The sequence below is a fragment of the Phaseolus vulgaris genome, chromosome 1, assembly GCF_000499845.2.
Source record: "Phaseolus vulgaris cultivar G19833 chromosome 1, P. vulgaris v2.0, whole genome shotgun sequence".
NCBI classification, from domain to species: domain Eukaryota; kingdom Viridiplantae; phylum Streptophyta; class Magnoliopsida; order Fabales; family Fabaceae; genus Phaseolus; species Phaseolus vulgaris.
In genome coordinates, this window is record NC_023759.2 from 5,098,365 (window position 1) to 5,122,938 (window position 24,574).

At 30.8% G+C, this 24,574-nt stretch overlaps 2 protein-coding genes across 2 annotated transcripts; both read right to left on the minus strand.

The window, feature by feature from the left end:
- Positions 1–7,387: 7,387 nt before the first annotated feature.
- Positions 7,388–8,442, minus strand: LOC137815359 (rust resistance kinase Lr10-like). The gene has a single exon (XM_068618503.1). It carries the CDS (start codon positions 8,369–8,371, stop codon positions 7,388–7,390), a length of 984 nt encoding a protein of 327 aa, XP_068474604.1. The 5' UTR covers positions 8,372–8,442.
- A 13,024-nt stretch (positions 8,443–21,466) lies between these two features.
- LOC137815412 (uncharacterized) lies at positions 21,467–22,809 on the minus strand. Its single transcript, XM_068618550.1, has 3 exons — positions 22,324–22,809; positions 22,009–22,234; positions 21,467–21,925 (listed from the first exon to the last, which is right to left on the minus strand). The coding sequence occupies exons 1-3, from the start codon at positions 22,777–22,779 to the stop codon at positions 21,477–21,479; spliced, it is 1,131 nt and encodes a 376-aa protein (XP_068474651.1). The 5' UTR covers positions 22,780–22,809; the 3' UTR covers positions 21,467–21,476.
- Between the last annotated feature and the right edge of the window lie 1,765 nt (positions 22,810–24,574).

Below are 24,574 nucleotides of genomic sequence, written 5' to 3' on the forward strand. Positions count from 1 at the left end.
CCACCATGAATTTTCCAGACTAGAAGTAGCAGTACCACCATGAATGCTCTCTCTCTCCACATAATTTCCAAACTGTTTCTCATTGAATTCAATTGCAAACAAATCCAAGTTAGATATTTATATCTAAAACAACACACACTGAATATATACCTATGAAGGACAACATTTTTCCTTTTACAGAATTGTTTGAAGACGTATGATACTTAAAACGTAGACTTTGACTCAGAAACCGCGTTTCTATCTGGTTTCCACAACTCATTTTAATGAATACCAAATTTTAAATATTCGTAAAGTGCATGAATTCTGATTTATGTATTTAATCATGTAATGTACATTAATGGTGTTCTTTGAGTTTCTAAAACCATCCTAAATTGTTCTTTTTGGAAGCTTATATTTCGAAATATAATTTTAATGACTATAGAATTTGAGTCCCAAATAATGTTTGTTTGGTTAAGAAACTTTAACATGTGATTGGTACATATTGTTTTGGTGACTTTTTGCCCCAAAAAGGGCCTCATCTGTTTCCTCGTGTTAATTTCATGAACATATTCTTGTTGGACATGGGAGAAGAAAAGAGTGACGGTGGGCACCAAGTGTGGTAGCAGAAAAAAGCACTAACAATGCCTGACCTTTTCTGTATGTGTAAAAGGTCAAGGACAGAGAAAAACATATGGAAGCAATTCCACACACGTAACCCAAAATTCCACCATGTTTTTTAGCTTGTGCCTTGAAAAACTCAATAATTAAAAGTGCGTTTCCAAGAATTTGACGAAGTTACTCACCATTAACTAGTTGGTATTGGTAGATCACACTCTGTAAACTCACCAGATCACTCATCATCAAGGTTCATTGATAAAGGTGTATCCTAGCCATCACAACGTGTATAATAAAACATGTCCAAAAGATTCACACTTATTGTGAATCATTGACAACCTAATAGATGGTGTATTGGGGTACTAGATGTTGAGTTTCATGGACAACATAATATGCAGCAACCATGCAGCTATCTTCTTTCATGGTTTGTGTGCTGTCATATATACTTTTTTCTGGTTTTCTGCATAATCTGCAGCAATCTTTTATGTTGTATTGGGGTCTAGATGTTGAGTTTCATGGACACTTATTTAAATTAGAACTAAACTAGAATGAATCTGAATATGAAGACAAAACAACATTATGGTAGAAATATTTATTTTTTCCTTATTTTCTTTTCTAAAACATCATTCAAAATTTTCGGTGGTTATTGCATAATTAATTTCAGATGTATATTTCTTACGTAAAAATTAAAAATTGAAAGTTAGAATTATATTTTCCAAAAATCAATGACCCATCAAACAACTTTGTTCCGTTCTTGTTTATTATAAAAAAGTACTTTCAAAATTCGATTATATAAAAACCTTGAAAATTTTTGTTTTTTGAAATAAGAAATAAAGGTGAGAATTGGATTTTCTGTGAACCAAATTCTCATGTTAACATAAATGGTGCTATAAAAAAATTAAATTTCAAATAGTATTTTCTAAGAAATTAAATATGAAATGGTACTAATCATAGAATTAATTCTCAATCTCAAATGATATTTTCCAAGGAGTTAAATATCAAATGGTATTGTCCATATAATTAAATCGCTAGAGCGTTCCAGTTGGAGAAAAGAAGTCAACATTTAATATTTATTAAACACTATTCAAACTACTCTAAAGATAAAAAAAAATGGTATATTTTAAAAATAATGAATAAATAACGAAAAAAAACATTTAGAATGATAAAAATATAATTTTGAGAAATATAAATAAAAAATATTTTTGTTGGGTCATGGGTCTGGGCTGACCTTGGGTCATTAAGGTAAGATTGTGATCTACATGGATAATATAAAGGAAATAGCATGAAATACGAGATCTGAATTTATTAGCATTAACCAGACAGTAAGAATCATAACGAAAGTCTTGAGGTTAAGACTGACTCCATATATACTGGGTAAAACCTCACACATAGAGAGATTAGAGATTAGGTCAAAAGCACACTTGTTCTTGGCTACCTTTAATGTTCTGGATTAAGGTCGTCCATTGGCCTGTCTAGAACATTTTGGTGCCCACCGTGGGACTAGGTAAATTGTTCCTACCTTCACAATATTTTCCTTATTTCACGTATGCTTATTTAAATGAGAGGAACGAGGCGAACAACAATGGAAGAAGAAGTTGGTGGAGCCCAGAATGAGGGATCTTCATCAGATACGATTCGTATGTTGATGGAAATGATGGAAACTATGAGGAGACAAAATGATGAGTGTGCAGAAGCGTTTAGAAGATCACAGGAGGAGACCAGACAAAGAATGGACTAGGCAATTAGAGGACAAGAGCGGTTACAAGTGCGAAATGAAGAGTTACAAAAGCGGGTAGATGAGCGAGTTGCTAGAAAGTGGGTGATGGAGAGGTAGAGTCAGATTTCCAACCATTTTCAGAAGATATCGTGAATGAACAAATTCTGGCAAATTATGTTTTCCCCAAAATTGGTTCATTTACAGGAATGCAGGATCTGAATGCTCATATAAAAACGTTCAGGGCACATATGTTAATTCATGGAGGTTCGGATGCTCTTCGATGAAAGGAAGGTATGGTGGATATAAATCTTCGAGCCATGTCTTACATTAAAGTGGAAGAATTTACTAAAAGGAAGAAGGAATAGGAAATGAGAGGTGAAGATGGGATGCGGTCAAAAGGTGAAAAGGCAGTAGTAAATTTTAGATCAAGCAATAACAATGGAGGTCTGATCAAAGTAAGGAGGGAGGATCGGTCATATGGAAGACCATATGGAGAAAGGAGACATACGAATGAAAGAAGGGAGGAGATACATGCATGGTACCCGCCAAAGTTGACAGCATCTCATAATGATTTCGCATTTGGAAACTTGAAAAAAAAAATAGTAACCCAATTGTTCTAACTTTAAAGATGTAAAGTATTTAATAGAGAAAAACAAGAGAAAAATATTGTAGATGTACTTCTACTTAAAAAAAGAAGGTGAATGTAAAACAAAACTTTATTATGCATCGTTAAATAGTATGCTTCACTAAAGGATCAATTACATATATACTTGTACATTAAATAATATTATAAAATAGAATAGAGATAAACAAAAGAGATCAGAGGTGAACAAAAGAGTAAAAGAAAGACAAATGATATGAGAATGAATATTAATTATTCATGGAATCAAAACAAATATATACAAGTAGTACACTCATTCTAGGTCTAGCTAAAAAGAGAAAGAATCAATCAATAAATACTAAAATCATAACAGAGAAAGACAAAATAAAGGTTATTTACCTCTATAAAGAGAAACAACTAAGAATTAGAAAAGACACCCAAATATTGATGAGACCCATCTTGGAACAAATACTCTTGAAAGATTGAGAGAACTTAAAGCTTTGGTATAAATGTCAACCAGTTGCTTTGTGGTGAAAATGGGAAGCAAATGGATGAGACACTTCTTTATTTTTTCTCTAACAACGTGACAATCTATTTCTATATGTTTCGTACGCTCGTAAAACACTGGATTTGTTGCAATGTATCTTGCCGAGTCATTTTCACAGTATAAAAGAAATGGTTGCTCAAAAGGAACTTTGAAATCTTGAAGAAGATAAGTTAGTCATTGAATTTCACATGTAATAGTGGTCATTGCCCTATATTCAGCTTCACAGGAACTCTTTGATATTGTTCCTTGCTTCTTTGCTTTTCAGGATATGAGAGAATTTCCAAGATACACACTAAAACTAGTCACTGATTGTCTTGAATCATTGTTGGTACCCCAATCACTATCACAAAAGGCTTTGTGATGAGCAGAAGTGTTGGAAGAGAAAAATAAACCAAGACTTGGAGCTCCTTTAAGATATATGGGAATTCTAATCGCTACAGTATAATGAGAAGTTGTAGGCTTAACAAGAAACTGAGAAAGTTGTTGCACAAAAATGTTATGTCAGGTCGGGTATTAGTGAGATATATAAGTCTTCCAATCAATCTTTTGTAGGCTTGAATATCTATGAAAGGAACACTTCCAGTAGAAGAGAATTTTTCATGATTATCAATAGTGAGTGCAGGTTTGTAAGCTAAAAGACCTGCATCTGTTAATAATTCCAATGCATATTTCCTTTGATTCACCATTATTCCTTTCTTACTTCTTACTACTTCTAGACCAAAAAAATATCTTAAATCCCCAAGACATCGACTTGTTCTCTAATTTGGGAGAAGGAAGTTTGAAAAGTCACACTATCAAGATCTGATACTTGATAATCGATGCAAATACCTCATACGACATTCTCCTGAGAAGATTATTCTTAAACAACCTAGAAGCTATAGTTTCAACATGGCACTTAATAGTGAAGTTCCCTTATGCATCCGGAGACATCATCACGATCCACGTCAATTAAAGAACCATGGGAGAATGCTACTTTGTCATCTTGAGAATTGCACCCTTATATCCTAGTTGAGATTTCCAAACGACATATGATTGACCTCAATCCTTGAATAAATGATGATGTAAGGATCAAGCTCGACGAAGACACAACCACCATTTGATTAAGGCACAAAGGGCAAGAAACAAGGATATGGACCAACCTCATAGAATCTGAGGCAAGATGATATATTGGGTCCTAATTCAAAATGCTAACTTATTCACATGGACAATCGAAAACATGCCAGGGGTAGACCCTGAGGTGATCTTGCACAAGTTATTTGTGTATAAGGAAGCTTGCCAGGATTGCAAAAGAAGACAAAATTAGGGGATGAGAAGTGAAAAGTTGTCGAAGAGGAGGTTGAGAAGCCTATCAATGCTAAATTTATATGAGAAACACGATACACAACATGGTTAGAAAACATAGTTATGGTAAACAAAGTCAGTAAAAAATTGAGAATGTGTACAAAGTATATGGATATCAACAAGGCATATCCTAAAGATATTTATCCCTTACAAAGTATAGACTACAAGACACAAGGTCCTCAACTTCCTAAACGCCTACTCAATATAACCAAATATAAATGCACTCAAAAAATGAGAAAAAGATGATTTCTATGATCAACAACGCCAACTATTTTTCTCCAAGTTTGATTCAACTTTGTCCGAGTAAACAACATCAATTTTTCCAAAAACTTATGCAACCGAAATGGATGTTCTTGCAACTCCCACATCTGATGCAAAATTGATCGTAATGTTGTAACCCACAACTATTGAAACAAAGACTTATTCCTAAACATGTTTGTGATATTAGTCACAAAGATATTTACAACACTAGTTAATCAATATATATCATTAAGCTTTATTGGATTATGAATGTTGTAAATGTTGGCTTGTCCTTTTTTGTTTTTCATTAAACTAAGGACATTCATTAATTTTCTCTTATTTTTTTATTATTACTATTTATTCTTATTAGTTTATCATTATTCTTATATGACAAAGAGGCCACAAATTCTTACTCAATACCCGCTGCTCGAAATCTTGAATCTATACGAGCACCAATTGTTATTTATTCAAGCTTTAATAGCGTAGGTTTAAGTTACAACACCAAGAAATGACTTCTTTTCAATGTGGCGAGGAACTGACTCAAGTAGGGATCATAACAAGACAATCAACATGGTGGGAGAAAGCTTCAATTGAAATGCAAATTGTAGAAGAATTACCAATTTGTGGATGTAGCCTCAGTCAAACAATATTTAATGGTATGGTGTTTTATGAATGAATAATATTTAATGTTCTATTAATTTATTAATTTATTTTGATAAAGTCAATAATATATATTACCATATATTTGAATATTTTAATTATATTCAAGTGTTATTAATAAACATTTTATATTGAATAGGAAAAAAGTTCCTTCAATTCAGTAACCAATTGGAGTGCATTCATGCATACTTTTCGATTCATGCATACAGTGAATATGTGGATTTGAGAGGCTAGTTCATAGATTTAGGGTATGACTAATTTGTAGATGTATGACTAATTTCTTACCCTAAAAGTTGTTATTTATCTAAATCATATTCCAATCTATGTATACTAGTAGCTAACAATTTCATGAAATTTTTTATTAACACTAAAAAAATTAAATTAAATGAATTATTTGGTGATCCAATCCTTATTCAAAACTTTATCTATAAAATTGTCTTTGTTCAAAAACCTATTCAAACAAAATACATATGGCTCACATAAGAATCCAAAAAGAACTTAGTACAACCCACAACCATTATTGGAGGCTTGCCTATATGCTACATATGCAACATACCACAGTGGTAAGCAACAGTAGAAAAAATAAGACTATAATGCGGCTCTGTATATAGATTTCACATAAGATTTCAAATAGTTTTACAAGTTTTAATTTATTAAAATATATAACTCATTTGAATCAAATTAGAGTGACTAAATCTATAATAATAATTTAGGTCGATCTAAATTTTGAAAACTAAATTCATGTTTACAATAATTAATATTAGAAAACTATAAATTATATATGAAGCCTTAAAAATTTATTTTGTATTTAATCAATTGTCTTAACCAATATTAATCAAATAAATTATGAATTATTAATGAAATATATAGAACAGATAAATAATAATTTTGTAAACATATTTAATTAAATCAAATCAACCTAACATGTTTAAAATATAAATTGTTTGAATGTACATGACAATTTTTGTAATTATTATATTTATTTTGACAAATATACATAAATGTGACAACTCATATTGATTTTTTAAAAAATTAAAAATTAATAACAAATATATTAAAATTTACAATATGAAATTTAAGTTAAATCCATTTACACTACAAGAAAATCATGAAATATAAACCAATTTTAGAGACAAAAAGTAATTAGTTACTATTGTGACTAAATTAGAGACCATTTTAGAGACTAAATTTTTGTTTTTGTTTTTAAATTATTTTATATTATTATTAAATAGTTTCTAAATTAGTATCTAATTAACTACTAAGATTTGAACTACCAATAATTTGGATTCTAAATTTGGACAGATATAAAGGAATTTGCATGAATACCTCTCGATGCAAACCACCAGTTTCTGGGAAAATGGAAATAAACGTAGATCGAAGCTATGAATTATCATTCACTAAATATTGTCACATGAAAGTAGGGTAGTCTATAAGGATTAAACTCTACGTAGGTATTTGACTTTTCTTCTTGTAATACATCCAAAGCATAATTTTTGGCCATTTTGCATGCAATTTATGTAACTATTTTAGAATATAATAACATGTCCTTGTATCCCATAGTTCACTACAAAATACAAAATAATATAAACAAGTGACATAGACAACCAAGTGTTTAGAATAAGAAGATGGATGCAAATAACTACTCCTGTGCATAGTGGAATAGTATATATTTTACTAGTAAATAATTTCAACATTGAATATATGTCACTGTTTCATTTGGAAATAGAATAGGTTTTGGAGGTATTTCCAAGTCTTCAATATCTCCTTCAAGCATTTCCACTACTCTCTTCATTGAGGGTCGATCATTTGGTTTTAGTTGTATACACCATAGTGCAACTATGATCATTTTCTTTGCTATTTTATTTTCCTCCTCTGTCACATCTCCGATATCTACATCATCCTCTTCCTGAATATGATCATGTATCCAAAGGGGAAAGTAAAGTTGACTTGAGTGATCTGCATGAGTATTTAGATTCTTCCTCTTACTTGCCATCTCCATCAATAACATTCCAAAGCTATAAACATCAGCCTTATAGGATATTCCTCCAATATTATTATAAAACAATTCTGGAGCCATATATCCAATGATTGCTCTTGCTGCAGTCATTGTAACGATGCTATTATCTATTGGATATAACTTTGCCAATCCAAAGTCAGAAACCTTAGGGATGAAGTTTTCATCTAGTAAGATGTTATGAGGTTTGATGTCAAAATGCAAAATTTGCATCTCACACCCATGGTGGAGATAAGCAATCCCACGAGCCACTCCTATTGATATATTATATATCTTTTCATAGCTTAAATGTATATTTCTCTCTTTTGAGAAAATAAATTTATCAAGAGATCCATTGGGCATGAATTCATAGACAAGAGCACGCTTTGAGCCACTAACACAAAATCCAATTAACTTTACCACATTTTGATGATGTATCATTCCAATGGTTGCAACTTCACTGATAAAATCTTGCACATTTCCTTTAGATTTGGCCAATATTTTGATGGCCACAAAAGGTCCGCTGCGCAACTTTGCCTTAAAGACTGAGCCAAATCCTCCTTCACCTAACTTCACTTTGAAACCTGCAACCATCTTCTTGATTTCCTTGTATGAATATATAATAGGTGCCAAGCAATTTTGTTCAAGGTAATTTTCAATATTTTCATACATTGACATATGTCTTTTTCTCCATTTACATATAAAAATAACAATTAAGAATGGCAATCCAAACAAAGCTTTGTAAGCCCATACTATAAGAATAGTTTGTCCGACTGCAAGACATTTTTACTTGGTGATTACAGTGGTATTGTAAAATGAAATAAATTATTTGTTAAAGTAATTTTTCGTTCACAAAATCCAAACTTTACACATCCATAGTAACATTACACAAAAAGAGTAAATTTAATGTCTACCACAAACAATTATCAATACCATTTTTGACATTGCTATCTATAAAATTGTATATAACATTAATATTTCCTAAGACCTAATCCAGATGGTTGTAAAAAAATACAAATAGTTTTTAAAAATAATTTCTTTAGTTTCTATAAACTTTTTAAATTCAATTTGTGTTCCTCTAACCTCTTTAACATATTGAAAATCACAATTTTTTATCTTTAAGGTAATTAACATTTAATATCGATTATAAACCTTTATTTATATCACTTTGAGGATTAAAATTTTGAATTTTTAAATTAGATGAAGAAAATATGAGAAACTTTTGGACAAATTAAAATTGAATTTTTAAAATGTGGAGAACATAACTAAAACATAGGTAAATTAAGATGATAAAATATCAATTTTAGAATCATGTTCATCTCACTAAAAAATGAGTGACACGATAGGCTCAAATCTCAACTAGAATAAACTCTTAGTGACTTTGATGTCATATAAGGATAATGAGTTTAAGTTTAACTCCACTTCACAAAGTTGGTTTAATAAGGTGAGGTTTACGATCACTTATATACTATAATTTGGTCTTATATCTATTCGATGTGAGATCTTCAATAATTTGGTTAAAATTTATTATCAAATGTCCAAAACAATGGTTAAAACACAATCATCATTGAAAATAGAAAATGATGATGGTTACAACGTATAATTATCATCACGTGTCTCTTAATATATAGAAATCATGCCAACACAAATAGTGTCATTTTGTAACTTTTAATGTTTTCTTCTTCTCCGTTGTGTTGCTCCCACCATCGCCACTCCTTTGCATTTGACCTAGTAAGAAAATTTTATTTTTATGTCTTTTACAATTAGATATTTGCTTTCGCTAAGTTTTTCTCATGTACGAATGATGGAGAAAGAGGATGTCTAGAGCTAGGGAACAAAAAGGAAAGTGAGACCTCATATTTCTTTATACATTTTTCTTTAAACTCTAACGAGTATGATATGTGGAAAATCTTCCTATGTTGGGGAAGAGTTACTGGAATGTTCATAAATAGGAAACTAAATGGGAGAGGACAAAGATATTACTTGGTGATATTTGTAGAGGTTGGTAATGAAGTAGAAATAGAAAACAAGTAGACGCAATTTGGATAGCAAGCATGAAAAATCACGTTGGTTAACCAAAATACAACAGGTTTGAAAAAAAAAAAAACAACCAGAACAAGAATGAAGGGATAAACATAGAGCAAAAAATTGAAAGAACAACAAAATGGGTGAAAATGAGCAATACTTTACTTATGCACAAGCGGTAAAATGTGACACTAAGAAGGAAGGTAAAAAAGATGCAATGGAAGGAATATCGTTACAAGTGTAAGAGAATGAGAAGATGTGGATAAATAGAAGTTTTGAAGTTAGACTACATGATGTGAGTAAGATGGATCTGCTAAATGAAAACTTTATCCAAGGTGTCATAATAAGATATTTAAGGAATAATCAAGTGAATCTCTCACCTGATAATGAAATGAATATATATAAACAATTGAAGAACATAATGAATGATTTCAAGCATGTTTGATTCTTCTTGGTCATCTCAAGAAACATCGAGAAATAAGATCATATAGGTGTGGTGTAGAGGCATACCACTATCCTTATGGGGCATCAAATGCTTCAAAAGGATTGTGGTTATCATTGGAATGTTCATCACAATAAACAAATGTTTTTGACTCTTGGAAAGTGTTAAAGTATGCAAGATTGTATGTATGTTTAGCAATTAGGAGTTTCACTATGATGTATTGGAAAATCAAAGTCAACTATTCAATTATCAAGTGTTGTGGGAAGAGGATATCTCACTACAACAACAACCAAGAAGGAACACAAATTAAAATATTGGGGGAACAAACCTATGGAAGACAAATCATTGTTAGCAACAATAGATGGGATTAAAACAAATTCATTAGAGTCAGAATGTTGAAAAATTAATTATCTTGATATAGGATATACACAGGGTAATGGGGAACAAACCACAATGGAGGTATCAAACATTAAAAGGTCGACCACCAAAGAGAGCGACGAGAAGATGACAGGGTCGTTACCAAGGGGTGATCAAATTTTATATCGTCCTTACTTTCCTTCTTTTATTTTTGCGTTGCATGTGACATTTTGACTTCCCTGACTTCTTCATACCATTTCTCTCATTATGATTGATATTGTCAAGTACTTCCTCCTATGAGTTCACCATTTTTTCCTTCATGGATTTATTCTTCTGCTTTATTTCGAAACTTTTGATTTTTGTACATTTTCACTTTGACTACTCCATGAATTACTTGTCCAATAAGGTTCTCAAGAAATCATTTTTGTTAGATTTCCTTTCCAAATACCACACTTGTACGTTGAAACCCCCAATGATGAAATTTCTTCTTCCATTTATACTTGATAAACAATATCATTGATTTTCGTCTTTTTATTAATTTTTTCCTCACCTTCATTGAATAGACATACTCACAATCTTGTGAATCCAATCCTTCCCATATAGTGGGTTTATATATAGTTATCAAGGTGTCAATGGTTGTTGTAATTACCTTTTCTAAATATTCTTGTCTCTACAAAGATAATAATATGTGTTGAACATGGACTTTGATGTCTCCAAATCCATGAAGATTGGTTGAAGGCTTTGTTGTTGCTTGTGTGTGTGGGTTTTGGGTAGTTTGAATTTGCAATCCACTCATAGAATTGATCCAAAGTTGTTTGATTTTAATCCCTTTGAAAAAGATGTGTTTTCAAAGAGAAGTGAAAAAAAAAACTAGTTGTTTTATCATTTCAACCGTTTGTTTTAAACTTAGAGATTTTTGAAAGGATTTGAAACTATTTGACTTTGATTGTCTTTGCTGTCAAACCAATTCAACCGGTTGTTTTGAAAATTCAACTGATTGATTTCTGAAAATCCTTAACTAAATTAAGTTAAGTTAATTTAATCTGATTTAAATGATTTTAACTGATTTTGGATCTTTCATTAATTGCTTTTAACAACTATTTGGAGTATAAATAAATGATTATACGCTCCTGGTTGTTAAGATTTCAAATTAACAATTTCAAATCAGTTTTCCAAGATTGCTTCAAGCTTTGGATACTTTCTACGAGTGGAATATGATTGTGCTATAATCAAGATTGTTTTGATCTTTGATCATTATCAGGTGTACTCCATTCTCTTTCATTTGACTTGTATTTCTGTAGAGTATTGTGTTACATAGAGTCAGAGGGTGTTCTGATCTGTGGTGTGTTGTAATTGCCAAAAGAAGTGTGTGTTCTTGATGGGTTCAAGATCACTTCTTTGGTGTGCGTGGTTTGTAATATGTGGTTGATTACATAGTGAAATATCCAGTGATTTTTGGGGACTAGATGGAGCTCTTAGCTTTTAGTTTTAAGTTTTTTTTATAAATTGTTGATAAAAACAACTGGTTGAATCGCATAAACAACCGGTTGATTTTATGGAAATCAACTAAAATAGTTTTGTAACTTATGCATTTTCATTCCTTTGACTTTAATTCTTCATTGGCTTTCACCATACCTTCAAAGTTTGCGAAAAACGTTTAAAAACAATTCACCCATCTTGTTTTAGGCCTACAATTCTAACAGTATGCCCCTAGACCTAACCAAAACAACCTTGTTTTGTAAGATAACCTGGTTTAATTATGGAATCACTGATTCAAACATTTATTGTCGTTTGTTATCCCATAAATTATGAGACTCTTCTTTAATTTTTCCCTAACAACGTGACAATCTATTTCTATATGTTTTGTACGCTCGTGAAACACTGGATTTGCTACAATGTATCTTGCTGAGTCATTGTCACAGTATAAAAGAGATGATTGCTTAAAAGGAACTTTGAAATCTTGAAGAAGATAAGTTAGCCATTGAATTTTACATGTAATAATGGTCATTGCCCTGTATTCAGCTTCACAAGAACTCAACCATTCACTGATTGTCTTGAATCACTACAGGTACCCCAATCAGTATCACAAAAGGCTTTGTGATGAGAAGAAGTGTTGGAAAAGAAAAATAAACGAAGACTTGGAGCTCCTTTAAGATATCTGAGAATTCTAATCGTTACAGTATAGTGAGCAATTGTAGGCTTAGCAAGAAATTGAGAAAGTTGTTGCACAAAAATGTTATGTCAGGTCGGGTATTAGTGAGTTACATAAGCCTTCATATCAATCTTACGTAGGCTTGAATATATGTGAAAGGAACACTTCCAATAGAAGAGAATTTTTCATGATTATCAATAGGAGTGAGTGCAGGTTTGTAGGCTAAAAGACTTGCATCTATTAACAATTCCAATGCATATTTCCTTTGATTCACTTATTCCTTTCTTACTTATTGCTACTTCTAGACCAAGAAAATATCTTAAATCCCCAAGATCTTTAATCTTGAATGTCTGATTCAAGGCTTGTTTAATTTGAACAATCTCTCCTTTATCATTTCCTGCCAATATTATATCATCCACATACACCAATAATGTTGTAAAAGATCCTTCAGAAGAATTAATGAACAAGGAATGGTCATTCATAGATTGAGTATATCCCATAGAAAAAAAAAAGGATGACAGTTTGGAAAACCACTCTTTGTTGGCTTGCTTAAGGCTATATAAAGCCTTTTTTAGTTTACAAACTTTTTCTGGTGGAATAGAAGTCAATCCAGGAGGAGCAACCATGTATACATCTTCTTTCAAATCTCAATGTAAAAATGAATTGTTTATGTCTAATTGTTTCAATTCCCGATTATAGATAGAAGCTAGAGCAAGAAGCAACCTTATGGTGGTCATCTTTGCTACTGGAGAGAAAGTATCAAGGTAGTCAATGTCTTCTGTTTGTGTGTATTCCTTTTCCACTAACCTTGTTTTATACCTTTCAATTGTCCCATTAGCCTTATATTTTATTTTAAATACTCATTTGATATCTATGACAACTTTGTCCTTAGGCAGAAGAGCAGTCTCCCAAGTTTGATTTGACTTTAAAGCAAATATCTCACATTGTATAGCTTTTCTCCAATAGTCATGTTTCACAACTTCAGAATAAGTGTTTGACTCAACATGCGAAGAAAGAGACATAACAAAAAATGTGTAAGAAGGTGATAAATTGTTATAAGACAAAACAAAATTCAAAGGATATTTAACTCTTGAGGATGTACTGGAAACATTAAGATTACAATGATAATCCTTTAAAGACTCAAGTAGTCTTTTTATTCTTGTACTCATTTAGACAAATTGATGTGATTCAAAATTTTGTTCTATGTCATGATCTTCATTGAGGTTTTGGTCTATATGGGAACAAACTTCTTCTGGAACCTCAATGTGTCAGTCACAATTATTATTACTGTTATTTTCACCATTATCACAAGTGGCAAGAATGGCTTGTGATGGCTGACTCAAAACATGTTGATCTTCAGTAAAAAAATTTGATCATGAATATTAGGACTGTTAGTTTCATTGTTAGTATCTTGAACCCTTTGATATGGAAAAACATGTTCATAAAAGACAACATCCCTAGACACAAAAATTTATCTTGGTTGAATATTCAACAAAATATATCCTTTTGTCCCCCTTTTAAAACCAATAAAAAGACATTTTGATGCCCTTGGATCAAATTTTCTTCTATTTGTTGACAAAGTGTTAGCATAACATAAAGAACTAAACACCTTTAATCCATTAAAATCTGCTTTAGTTTTGTAAAGCATTTCATGAGGAGAAGAATAATTTAAAACTGGTGTGCGAAGCATGTTTATAATATGCATAACATGTATCACCGAATATGACCAATAAATTTTATGTAAATGAGATTGTATCATGAGAGCTCTTGTTACATTTAATAAATGACCATGTTTCCTTTCAACTATACTACTTTGTTATGGAGTATTGACACGTGATGTTTGATGTACTATTCTTTTATTGACAAAAAAATTAGTCATGAAAAATTTAGTTCCATTATCACTTCTTATTATTTTTATTGCCGTCTCAAATTGTGTTTGAACAAAAACAACAAAATTTTCCAAAACCTTGACAACTTCAGATTTTTGTTTTAAAGGAAAAATCCATCTGTACCTCGAATAGTCATCAACTATGATGAAGAAATATTTATAACCATGAATTGATAGTATTAAATATGGTCCCCAAATATCTACATGAATCAAATCAAAACATTTTTTATTTTATTTAGATGTACTAATAGGAAATGAAAGTATTTTTTGCTTTGCAAAATGACAAACATCACAAACAAAAGATTTGTTATATTTAAGAAAGGGAAATTATTCTTCATAACATCAATACATTGATTTGAAATATGACCTAATCGAAAATGGAAAAGGGTTTCTAGATCACTAGCACTGACACTAAAAATATTGATGGTGTGTGTAGATTTGATGAGTTTCATTTGAAGTTTCTAGTAAGATGAGATCCTGAGTATATAAAGTCTATCTTGTATCTTAGCAAAGCCAATCATTTTCAAGGAGTTTTTGTCCTGAATGTGACAGCCATTAGAGTCAAAGGTAAGAACACAAGATAGTTTATCAATCAATTTTGCAACTGAAAGAAGATTAAAAGTGAAGCAATGAATATACAAAACATTGTCTATGACATGATTTTGATTGAGAAAAACACTTCCAGAATAATTGGCAATGACTTGATTTCATTTGGTAATTTGACAAAAATAGGATTAATTTGATGATATGATGTGAAATAAGTTAAGGATAAACAAATGTGATCAGTAACACCACTATCAATAATCCAAGAACTGAAGGAAGAAATAAAGTTATTACCAGTTTGTGTTGTCATGTTGGAAGGAATAACAGAGACTTGACTAGAAACATTGTCACTGGATTTGACCTGTTGTAAAAGAGCTAACAATGTTTGATACTGCTAAGGAGTAAAACCAATTTGTTGAGACTCCACTTTTGACTTTGAACATTCATGATTCTGCTCATTATTATCAAAATTTGTATTATGAAAAACTGCATTAGCATGACTCTAATCATGGTTCTGATTTCTAAACTTGAAATGAGGTGGAAAGCCATGCTTTTTATAGCATGTATCAATGATAACAACAATAAAAAAGAATTAAATTAATGAATTAATTGAAGTGATCTAACCCATATACAAAACTTTATGTGTAACATTGTATTTGTACTAAAAACCAACTCCAACAAAATGCATAGGACTCACATAAGAACCCAAAAAGAACCTTAGGACAACCCACAACCACTATTGGAGTCATGGCTATATGGTACATATTCACATACCAAAAGTTGTAAACAAGAGTAGAAAAAATAAGACTAGAAGGTGTTAGTCCTAAGGCATAAATGTGGCTTTGTAGCAACAAGAATATAGAAGCATAGTAACAAAACCATATGCAGAAGTATATCAGCGCATGAACTAATGACATATGTAGGATTACATGCAAACTTTAGTGCTCCAAGTTTCTCCAGCTCCCTCCTACAACAATAACAACCCTTGCTCTGTTAGAATAAAGCACATTTTGTACTAAAATTAGCATTTTCCTTACTTAGAGTGGCCTTAGGCAATTTTCTGAGATATAATTGTAATTGGTTAAGGATTAATGTGATGGTTGGAGTTTGCCTTCTTTCTACACCATATTCACCATAATATGGAATTAAAATGCTTTTCTTTACAATTGTATGCTATTGTACGAGAGATCTTATGAAACAAAGCAAACAAAGGATTATTAACTACCCTGATATAGGAGAAGCTGCATTTAAAAAATATGGCTAACTTATTGTAGATTTCTTTGGTTTAAATAAGCTCTTACTTCTTTCAACAGGACCATTACTTTATTCACCCATCACACACTTCCATTTCATGTTTATATTTCAAAGTTAAACATATTAAAAGAAATGAGTACATCATTTTTTGTTGTTTTTATCTAACAAAATAAACTGAAATAATATATTGTATAATAAGACCTACAAGCACAAACTAATGAGTTTACAAAGAAACTTCAACCATCTCTTCACCCAAGCATGGTCTTCATCTTATAGGCCTTTTCATAACTTGTTGGGCCTGTTCCATAGTTTTGTGAACAGATATCGATTATTTGTATAAGGGTTGAAACATTCCTAAAAATGTCTCGATTAATTTTATTTTTATTTTTTTATCAATAAAAAAATTTAATGATCTCGTATTTTTTGAACCTGTAACAAACTGTCAACATTTTTATTTCGGTAAGCGTTAAGAATTATGCTTCAACTATTAATTCAAATAATCATTTGCGAATTTGGGATTTTTCTTCAATTGGTGATTTCAGGTAAATAATTAAATAAACTAGTAGAATCCAAAATTCATTTTTTAACAAAAATAAAGAACAAAATAAAATATTTGCATCCGTTTAAAAGATGTCACTCTTTTAATCAATAAATTTTTTAATGTAATTTTTTATTTATAAATATAGATTTTACATAAGATTTCAAATAGATTTACAAGCTTTAATTTATTAAAATATATAAATCATTTTAATCAAATTAAAGTTTACTAAATCTATAATAATAATTTAGTTCGATCTACATTTTGAAAACTAAATATATGTTTACAATACTTGATATTAGAAAACTATAAATCATGATGCCTTAAAAACATTTATTTTATATTTAATCAATTGTCTTAACCAATAATAATCAAATAAATTACCAAATATTAATGAAATATTTAGGACTGATAAATAATTTTTTTGAATTGTAAGCCTAACTAAGATGTTAAATTGCATATTGATGCTTAACATAAAAACTTTTATATATATAAAAATTATAAACATATTTATATAAATCAAATTAACATGAAATATATTTAAAATATAAATTGTTTGAATGTACATGACAATGTTTGTAATTATTATATATATTTTGACAAATATTTAGAAATGTGACAACTCATATTTATTTATTTTAACTTAAAAATTAATAACAAATATATTAAAAATTACAATATCAAAAATTTAAGTTAAATCCATTTATTATAAGATGATATTGTTATGGCACTAAGGGTGTGTTTGGATTAAGGGGTGTGGGGGAGTGGAAAGTTAAGGGTGAGTGGGAGTGGAAGTGTGAAGAAAGTGTGAAGAAAGTTGAGGTTGTTTGGATTGGGGTATGTTAGAGTGGATGTGTGAAGAAAATTTATTGAAAATTGTGAATGGTGTGATAGTTGTGAGAGTATTTTAATATATTTTGAATAGTAAAATTTGTAAGATTACAATTTTACCCTTTATATAAAAAAAGAATAAATAATGATTAATCCTATTTCATATTTTAGTTAATTATAATTTTAAATTAAAGTATAATTATATTATTTAACATTTTATTAATTAAGAATTTTTTTTTATTTAAGTTAATTTATTTACATAATTTTAATATTATAAATGATTTTATAAATTATGTTATGTTATATATATACAAATATATATAAAATTAATTTTAATAATAATTTTCATTATTATGAATAGCAAAATAAATATATTGAAAAAAAAATAGAAATTTGGAATATAACATGAAAATTAAGTAGGTGTCAAAATATATAATGTAAAGTCATTACATGAAGAACATAATAATGTTAATTAGAAAAAGAAAAGACATTCCTAGTAATAACATTTGAATCCTTCTTGTGGAGATCTTCAAACGGTTTTCTAGAAGACATATCTTATTCCGTTGTATGATAATAATTTCATCTTTTTCATCGGCAACGTCTTCAATGCACCATTTGAAAAAATTACAGCCTAGAACCATGCCACTTCTAATCTGTTTTGAAGAAAACAATAAAATTGAACAATGAATAAGTTTAAAATAACATTCTTAAGTTTGTTTGAAACCTAATTGAATAAATTTTACCTTGTAGTTGGGACAACCCCAAAATTTTTTCCCAGCATTTTTTTGTGTTGTCGCTATTCTCAAAACAGCAAATTGTCCACAATGACAAATAGGATCAACGAAGGCACTTGTGGTCCCAGTAGCATGGGTAAAAGTACCACGTTTTTGCACACTACAACCAGTACAACTAGATGACGACGTGTTGTGATACGTAGACATTAATGACACTTAACCAATGTTGTCGAAGTAATAAGATGGTAAAAAAGTTGCATTAAAAACAATATGATTATGTAAATAAGTAGCATGAAAAGTAGCATAAAACCTTAACAATAACAATGTCAACGTCAAAAATAACAAATACAATTCATCAATGTTCAACATGAAACTTAGAAATAAAAATAACAATGACAATAAAATAATAATAACACACTCAATGGCCTTGATGACGTCGAATGTCAGCCAGAGTAACCTCCATTCTGTCCAATCGGGTATTCATTCTTTCCATGCCGGACAAAATCTGATTTAACAATTCCCTTTGAGTGGGGTTTTCCTCCTCAGGTTGACCACCTTCATCATCTTGTGGTGGCAATTCATCCTCTTCATCATCTTCTTCGTTTGCATGTTGTGGTCTACCAAGTTGCCATATGCCATTGACCTGGAATATATTTAATTTTGTCATACTTTTTTTCCCAAAGTAATGATTCCAGCCTAGCATTGTTGCTTGTTCATTGGACAAGTCAAAGCCATACACCTGCAAGATCCTCGTTATCAAATTTGCATATGGGAGAGGCATCTTGTTATCCCGGCATTTGATGATCTGTTGCATTATGTAATGAGGCCAATTAATGCGTACATTATTCTTGATTAACCACATCATGAAAATATCTTCATTCAGCAGTTGTGCATAATTGCTTCCTCGAGGGCACAAGATATGCACCCATGTGTAATGCAACAGTCGGTCATTCATGTTCAGACTACCGACATTTTTCAGATTTTGACCTTCAACATCTTCACGAATCATGGTGGATAGTGCTAGTGCTCGATCAAAATTAACTTCCTCAGGGATCGTCCCGGGGGTTAACTTAAGACCGTCATATTGTAGATGAGCAATGGTCATCCAATCCACTTCTTTGATGTGTATCATTTTGCCGCAAATCTCAATGGCAAGGTGACCAGCAGGTGTGAATTTTGCATTTGTATAAAAAAACCCTTACCAAATCCTCATAATACGGAAGATTAATTCCGAGGAAAGGTTGTAAACCTTGCCAATTCAGAAGATTTTGGAATTGAAATCCTGGACCAGCAAAAAATGGAGTATGCATCACTTTTGGTGGTAATACTGGTCTTGCGTGAAAGTTCTTTTCAAAAACCACCATTTGACGCCTGGTACTGAAGTATCTTGAATAATCAAGAACTTATGGAATCCTTGTTGGTGGAGGAGGAACGTCAACATCTTCTGCTGGAGATTTACCCTTACGGGTTCTGTTACGTTTGTGGGATGATGATGCCATCTATAATGCAATTACTACAATAAATAACTAAACAAAAGTTAACATAATATCATAAAGCAATAATATAACAATGACAAAAACCAAAATATTACATTGCAAATGAAAGTAGGAGTTCACAAAACAAAATATTAGATGTCCAATAACTAATATAGACAGTCAAATATTACATACCCAATAAGTAAGAAAGAGAGTCAAATATTACATGTCCAGCTACTAACAAAGACAGTCAAATATTAGATTAATAATAATTAAAGGTAACCCCATGCAGAGATATGACATCAATGCCTAGTCATAAAGCCAAACAATTTTGTCATTCGACGCTCATATGGCATCCCAAATAGTTGCTTAACTCTTCGGGGATGGTCACATAAAAACTCATAGCATTGATCCATGAGTTGTTCATCTTGAATGTTTAGCTCCACGAGCATTGTCCAAATATCAGACTCTGAGTACTGGTACGAGGCATGGCGTCGATGGTGGTGTACATGCTCAGCATATAGGTCGTTTCTTCGTCTAATTTCGGCAGCTATATCTTGAGCTGCCGTTGCCTGTGCACGAGCAATATTAACCAACTGAGAGGCATTTTCATTTCCATCCTTCATTGATGACACGCATTGTTGAAGATTAGTATTCAACATTGCAAATTGTTCATCAATTCCGTACATAGTGGGGCCTTTTCTCTTTGATCCTCGGGATGAGGATGTGCCCGCAGAGCCAGCAGACGGCATAGAAGGAGTGTTTGATGGTGTGTCTGAAGGAGTGTCATCAGCTTGGAATTCAGCAGCTGGTGATCGTGGGACGTAGTCATCTGCCTCCTCAAAGTTCGGTGGTTCGGGGATATAATCCATATTATTCTCCCCAAGGTTGACATTGAAATTGGTCATGTCAGGAGGTGAATTCATGTCACGGGCTGTCCTCACCCGACTTCCCGTGGCTCTATCATTAGACCACAACTCCTCCATGAGGTCATAATGGCGAATGGGAGTGAAACGCCATTTTGCCGCAGATGGTTTGGCCTACATACATCTCACATATTAGTATATCATTCGACATGTGAAGTTAAATGTTCATCTTACGTAAAAAAGTACTTATCATTGTACCTTAATCAGCTCACTCCAAACTTCGTCCTCGGCTTCAAAAAGTTTAGTGGTCTGGTTCCATGCGAAACCACTCAATCCACCAAACAAATCATGGATTTCCCTCCACCTGTCCTTCAGGCTTTTCTGCCGGTTCTTCACATTATTTTTCTTAAGACCCGATAAACCAACCTCATTTAAAGCCATAACTATGTTAGTGTATCCTTGAGTGGTCCAGCTACCATCAATTCTATACCCTTTTCGTACCTCGTCAATCATTGCATTGAGCAAAATTAGGTCCATCTCCGCCGTCCACTTGGTGAACTCTCGATAAGAACCTGATGAATTTGAAGCCACATTTTTTCCGCGATCCATCTAATTTACTTAAATAAAGTTAGGATGACAAACATTGAAAAATGGTAGAAAATAAATTATTTCATTAAATTAATTGTTTACATAATCTTGCCACATTTCGTTTGCTATATCATCCCTAATATCACACCCTATCCTGTAATCATGTTCACGAGCATGGGTGGTGCTTGGTTGGACATCTTGTTCTAACAATTCATTATCTACTTCTTCAAGCAGAGACTGATCATTGTCGACCCCGCGTAGAAAGTTATGCAGAATACAACAAGCTAAAACAATTTTTGTCATGGTATCCACATCATAATGTGGCTCAGTCCCACTAGCTATAATTGGAAAACGTTTTTTAAGCACCCCAAAGGTTCTCTCAATAACATTCCTAAGTGATGAATGTCGATGATTAAACAACTCTTTTGCATTTTGTGGTCCTCTTCGCGAATATTCTTTCAAATGGTATCTGACCCCGCGATAAGGTGTTATTACATTTCGTTTTAACATAAAACCTGCATCACCAAGATAGTATTTTCCTACAAAGATTGTGGAAAACTGGGTTAGTATATATTACTAAAACCTTTTAATTTTTCTGCACACCCAATCCCCTATAACTAACCTTCTGGAATAACCAAAGGATCGCCTCGTACCAAAGCATCTTTCAATATCCTTGAATCGGAGGCAGTTCCTTCCCAACCGGCTAAGACATATGTGAACTTCATGTCAAAGTCACAGGCTGCAAATATGTTTTGGGTTGGCCAATCTTTTCTCCCTCGAAAACAAGGCGCATCAGCACGTGCAACCTTAGCACGTACATGACTCCCATCTATGGCCCCTAAACAATCCTAATGTAAACAAAAATTCATAACTTTAATTAACCACAACCTAAAGAAGACATTACACATAATTTGAAGTAATGTTTTTATCAACAAACCTTAAAGTAGGGGAAAAATCGACTGTTGTTAAGGATGTGTGGTTCTACAACCGTTCCATTTGGTTGAATTAAAAATTCCCCCTCCAACCTTAAAATGGCACTCAAAACATTATGAAAGTGACGGGAAACTGTTTCTCCAGACCGATGGAAAAAGAATGACACACTTCGATTCTTCACATTATGCTCAATAATGTGAAGAAATTTCGCTACTTGTTCTTCCACGGTTGATCGATATGCATCTTTAACAAGTCCAGTTCCCCGTATTCGTTCACATAATTTAATGAAAGCTTCTGGTCCCATGCGAATAATGTGACGAGACTGTTCAGTGTGAACCAAGTACTCCATCAATTCTTGTCTGCGACGCTCTTTTTGTGGTTGGGACTCACTGATACAGTTGCTTGTAGTAGGCATTGTGCGTAACAATTTCAATCCAAAGGCAATCATACAAAGAATCATGACTGATGCACCTTCATTATTTTTTTTTATTTGTTCTTCGATCTGTGAAATTAAGTTCATGTTCGCCGCAACAAGATCGTCATAAATTGCAACTGTTTCCTCAAAGTGTACCATCTCTGCCTCGTCATAATTTCTTTCCGAATTCATACCGAACGCGGTTACCGTATCGGTGTAAAAGTACACCAATACAGTTACCCTAAAACGTACTTTTAATTAATTTTAATAAAAAAATTAATCAAAATTACTATATCATTCAATAACATTATTTAATCAAACAACAAATAAATATAAACAAATAAAATAAAATAAAAACCTAAAATTTCTATTTCTACTTCTAATTTTCTTTGCTATAATTTATTATCAATCTAAAATAAACTTTTTTTTACTTTTTAAATTAGTATAACATTTTTTTTTAACATTTAATTCTAACACCAATAATTTATGTCAAATACAAATAAATAAAAAAACCTCAAAATGATATTTCTACTTTAAATTTTTACTGTTTTTTTAATTAATACAACATTTTTATAATGTTTTCTATTATAACATTAATAAATTATGTTTAATCTACAAAAATAAAAACCCTATCAAAATATTTTTAAAATTTTAATTCCATTCTGTAAAAAAAAAAAATTAAATCTGTTTCATAAACAATTCATTTTGGAATAAATAATTATTTTCTACATTTATAATTAAAATATCAATTAAAAATAGCACTTCTAAAATATCAATTACTTTTTAAAAAACCTACAAATTAAAAATTTCTATTTCCACTTGTACAAATATTCATTTTAAATACATTTATTTTTATCTTTCTAATAATTTATGTACAATCTAAAATAATATTAACTACAGATTATTAACTACTTTTTAAGAAACCTACAAATTACACATTTGACATTATTCCACTTCTAATAATATTCATTTTAAATACATTTATTTTTTTCTTATAACAATTAAATCTTATAACAAAAATTACAAAAACATTTTTTTTAATCTTTTCAACTAATAACATTAATAATTTATGTCCAATTAAAAAAAAATTAACCATACAGACTACAAATATACATTTAAAAAAATTATCTATTCTCTTATAAACAATTAAATTAAATGTTAAATAAAATTAACTTTGTATATTTATTATTATACAATATTTCAGTTTTCTTATACAATATTTATTAACTTTGTATATTTAGTATTATACAATATCTATTCTCTTATTAACAATATTTATCTTAAATTTTTCACACTTTTCTTTAATGACAACAACTTTTTTGTTTGATTTAATTATAACATTAATAATTTATGTTTAATATAATAAAAAACATAAAATTTACAAATTTCTGTATACATTCTCTAAATAATTCATTTTATAGAAATAAATTTTTTTCTTAAATGTTAAAAAATTAATAACTATCTACAAAAATTAAAACAATAAATCAACTGAAAAAAATTAATTTAATTAACTAAACTCCTTAACATATTTAATTAACTATCTAGTAACAACTTAACATAATTAACTAAACTAAACTCTAAAAAAATTATATTACAACAACAGCCTTAACATAATAAACTAAAATAAATTCTAAACAAATTATATTACAAAACCATAATCATAAATATAAAACACAAATTAAATAAAATAATTTTACATAAAAAATAATTAAAACCTGAAGATAAGCACTCAACAACAGCAACAACAGCAATAGGATGCCTTATAGGAAGATCAACACACCTGAAAATACCAGAAAACAAATAAATTAACAAACAATTTTATTTCAAAAATTCAAGAACA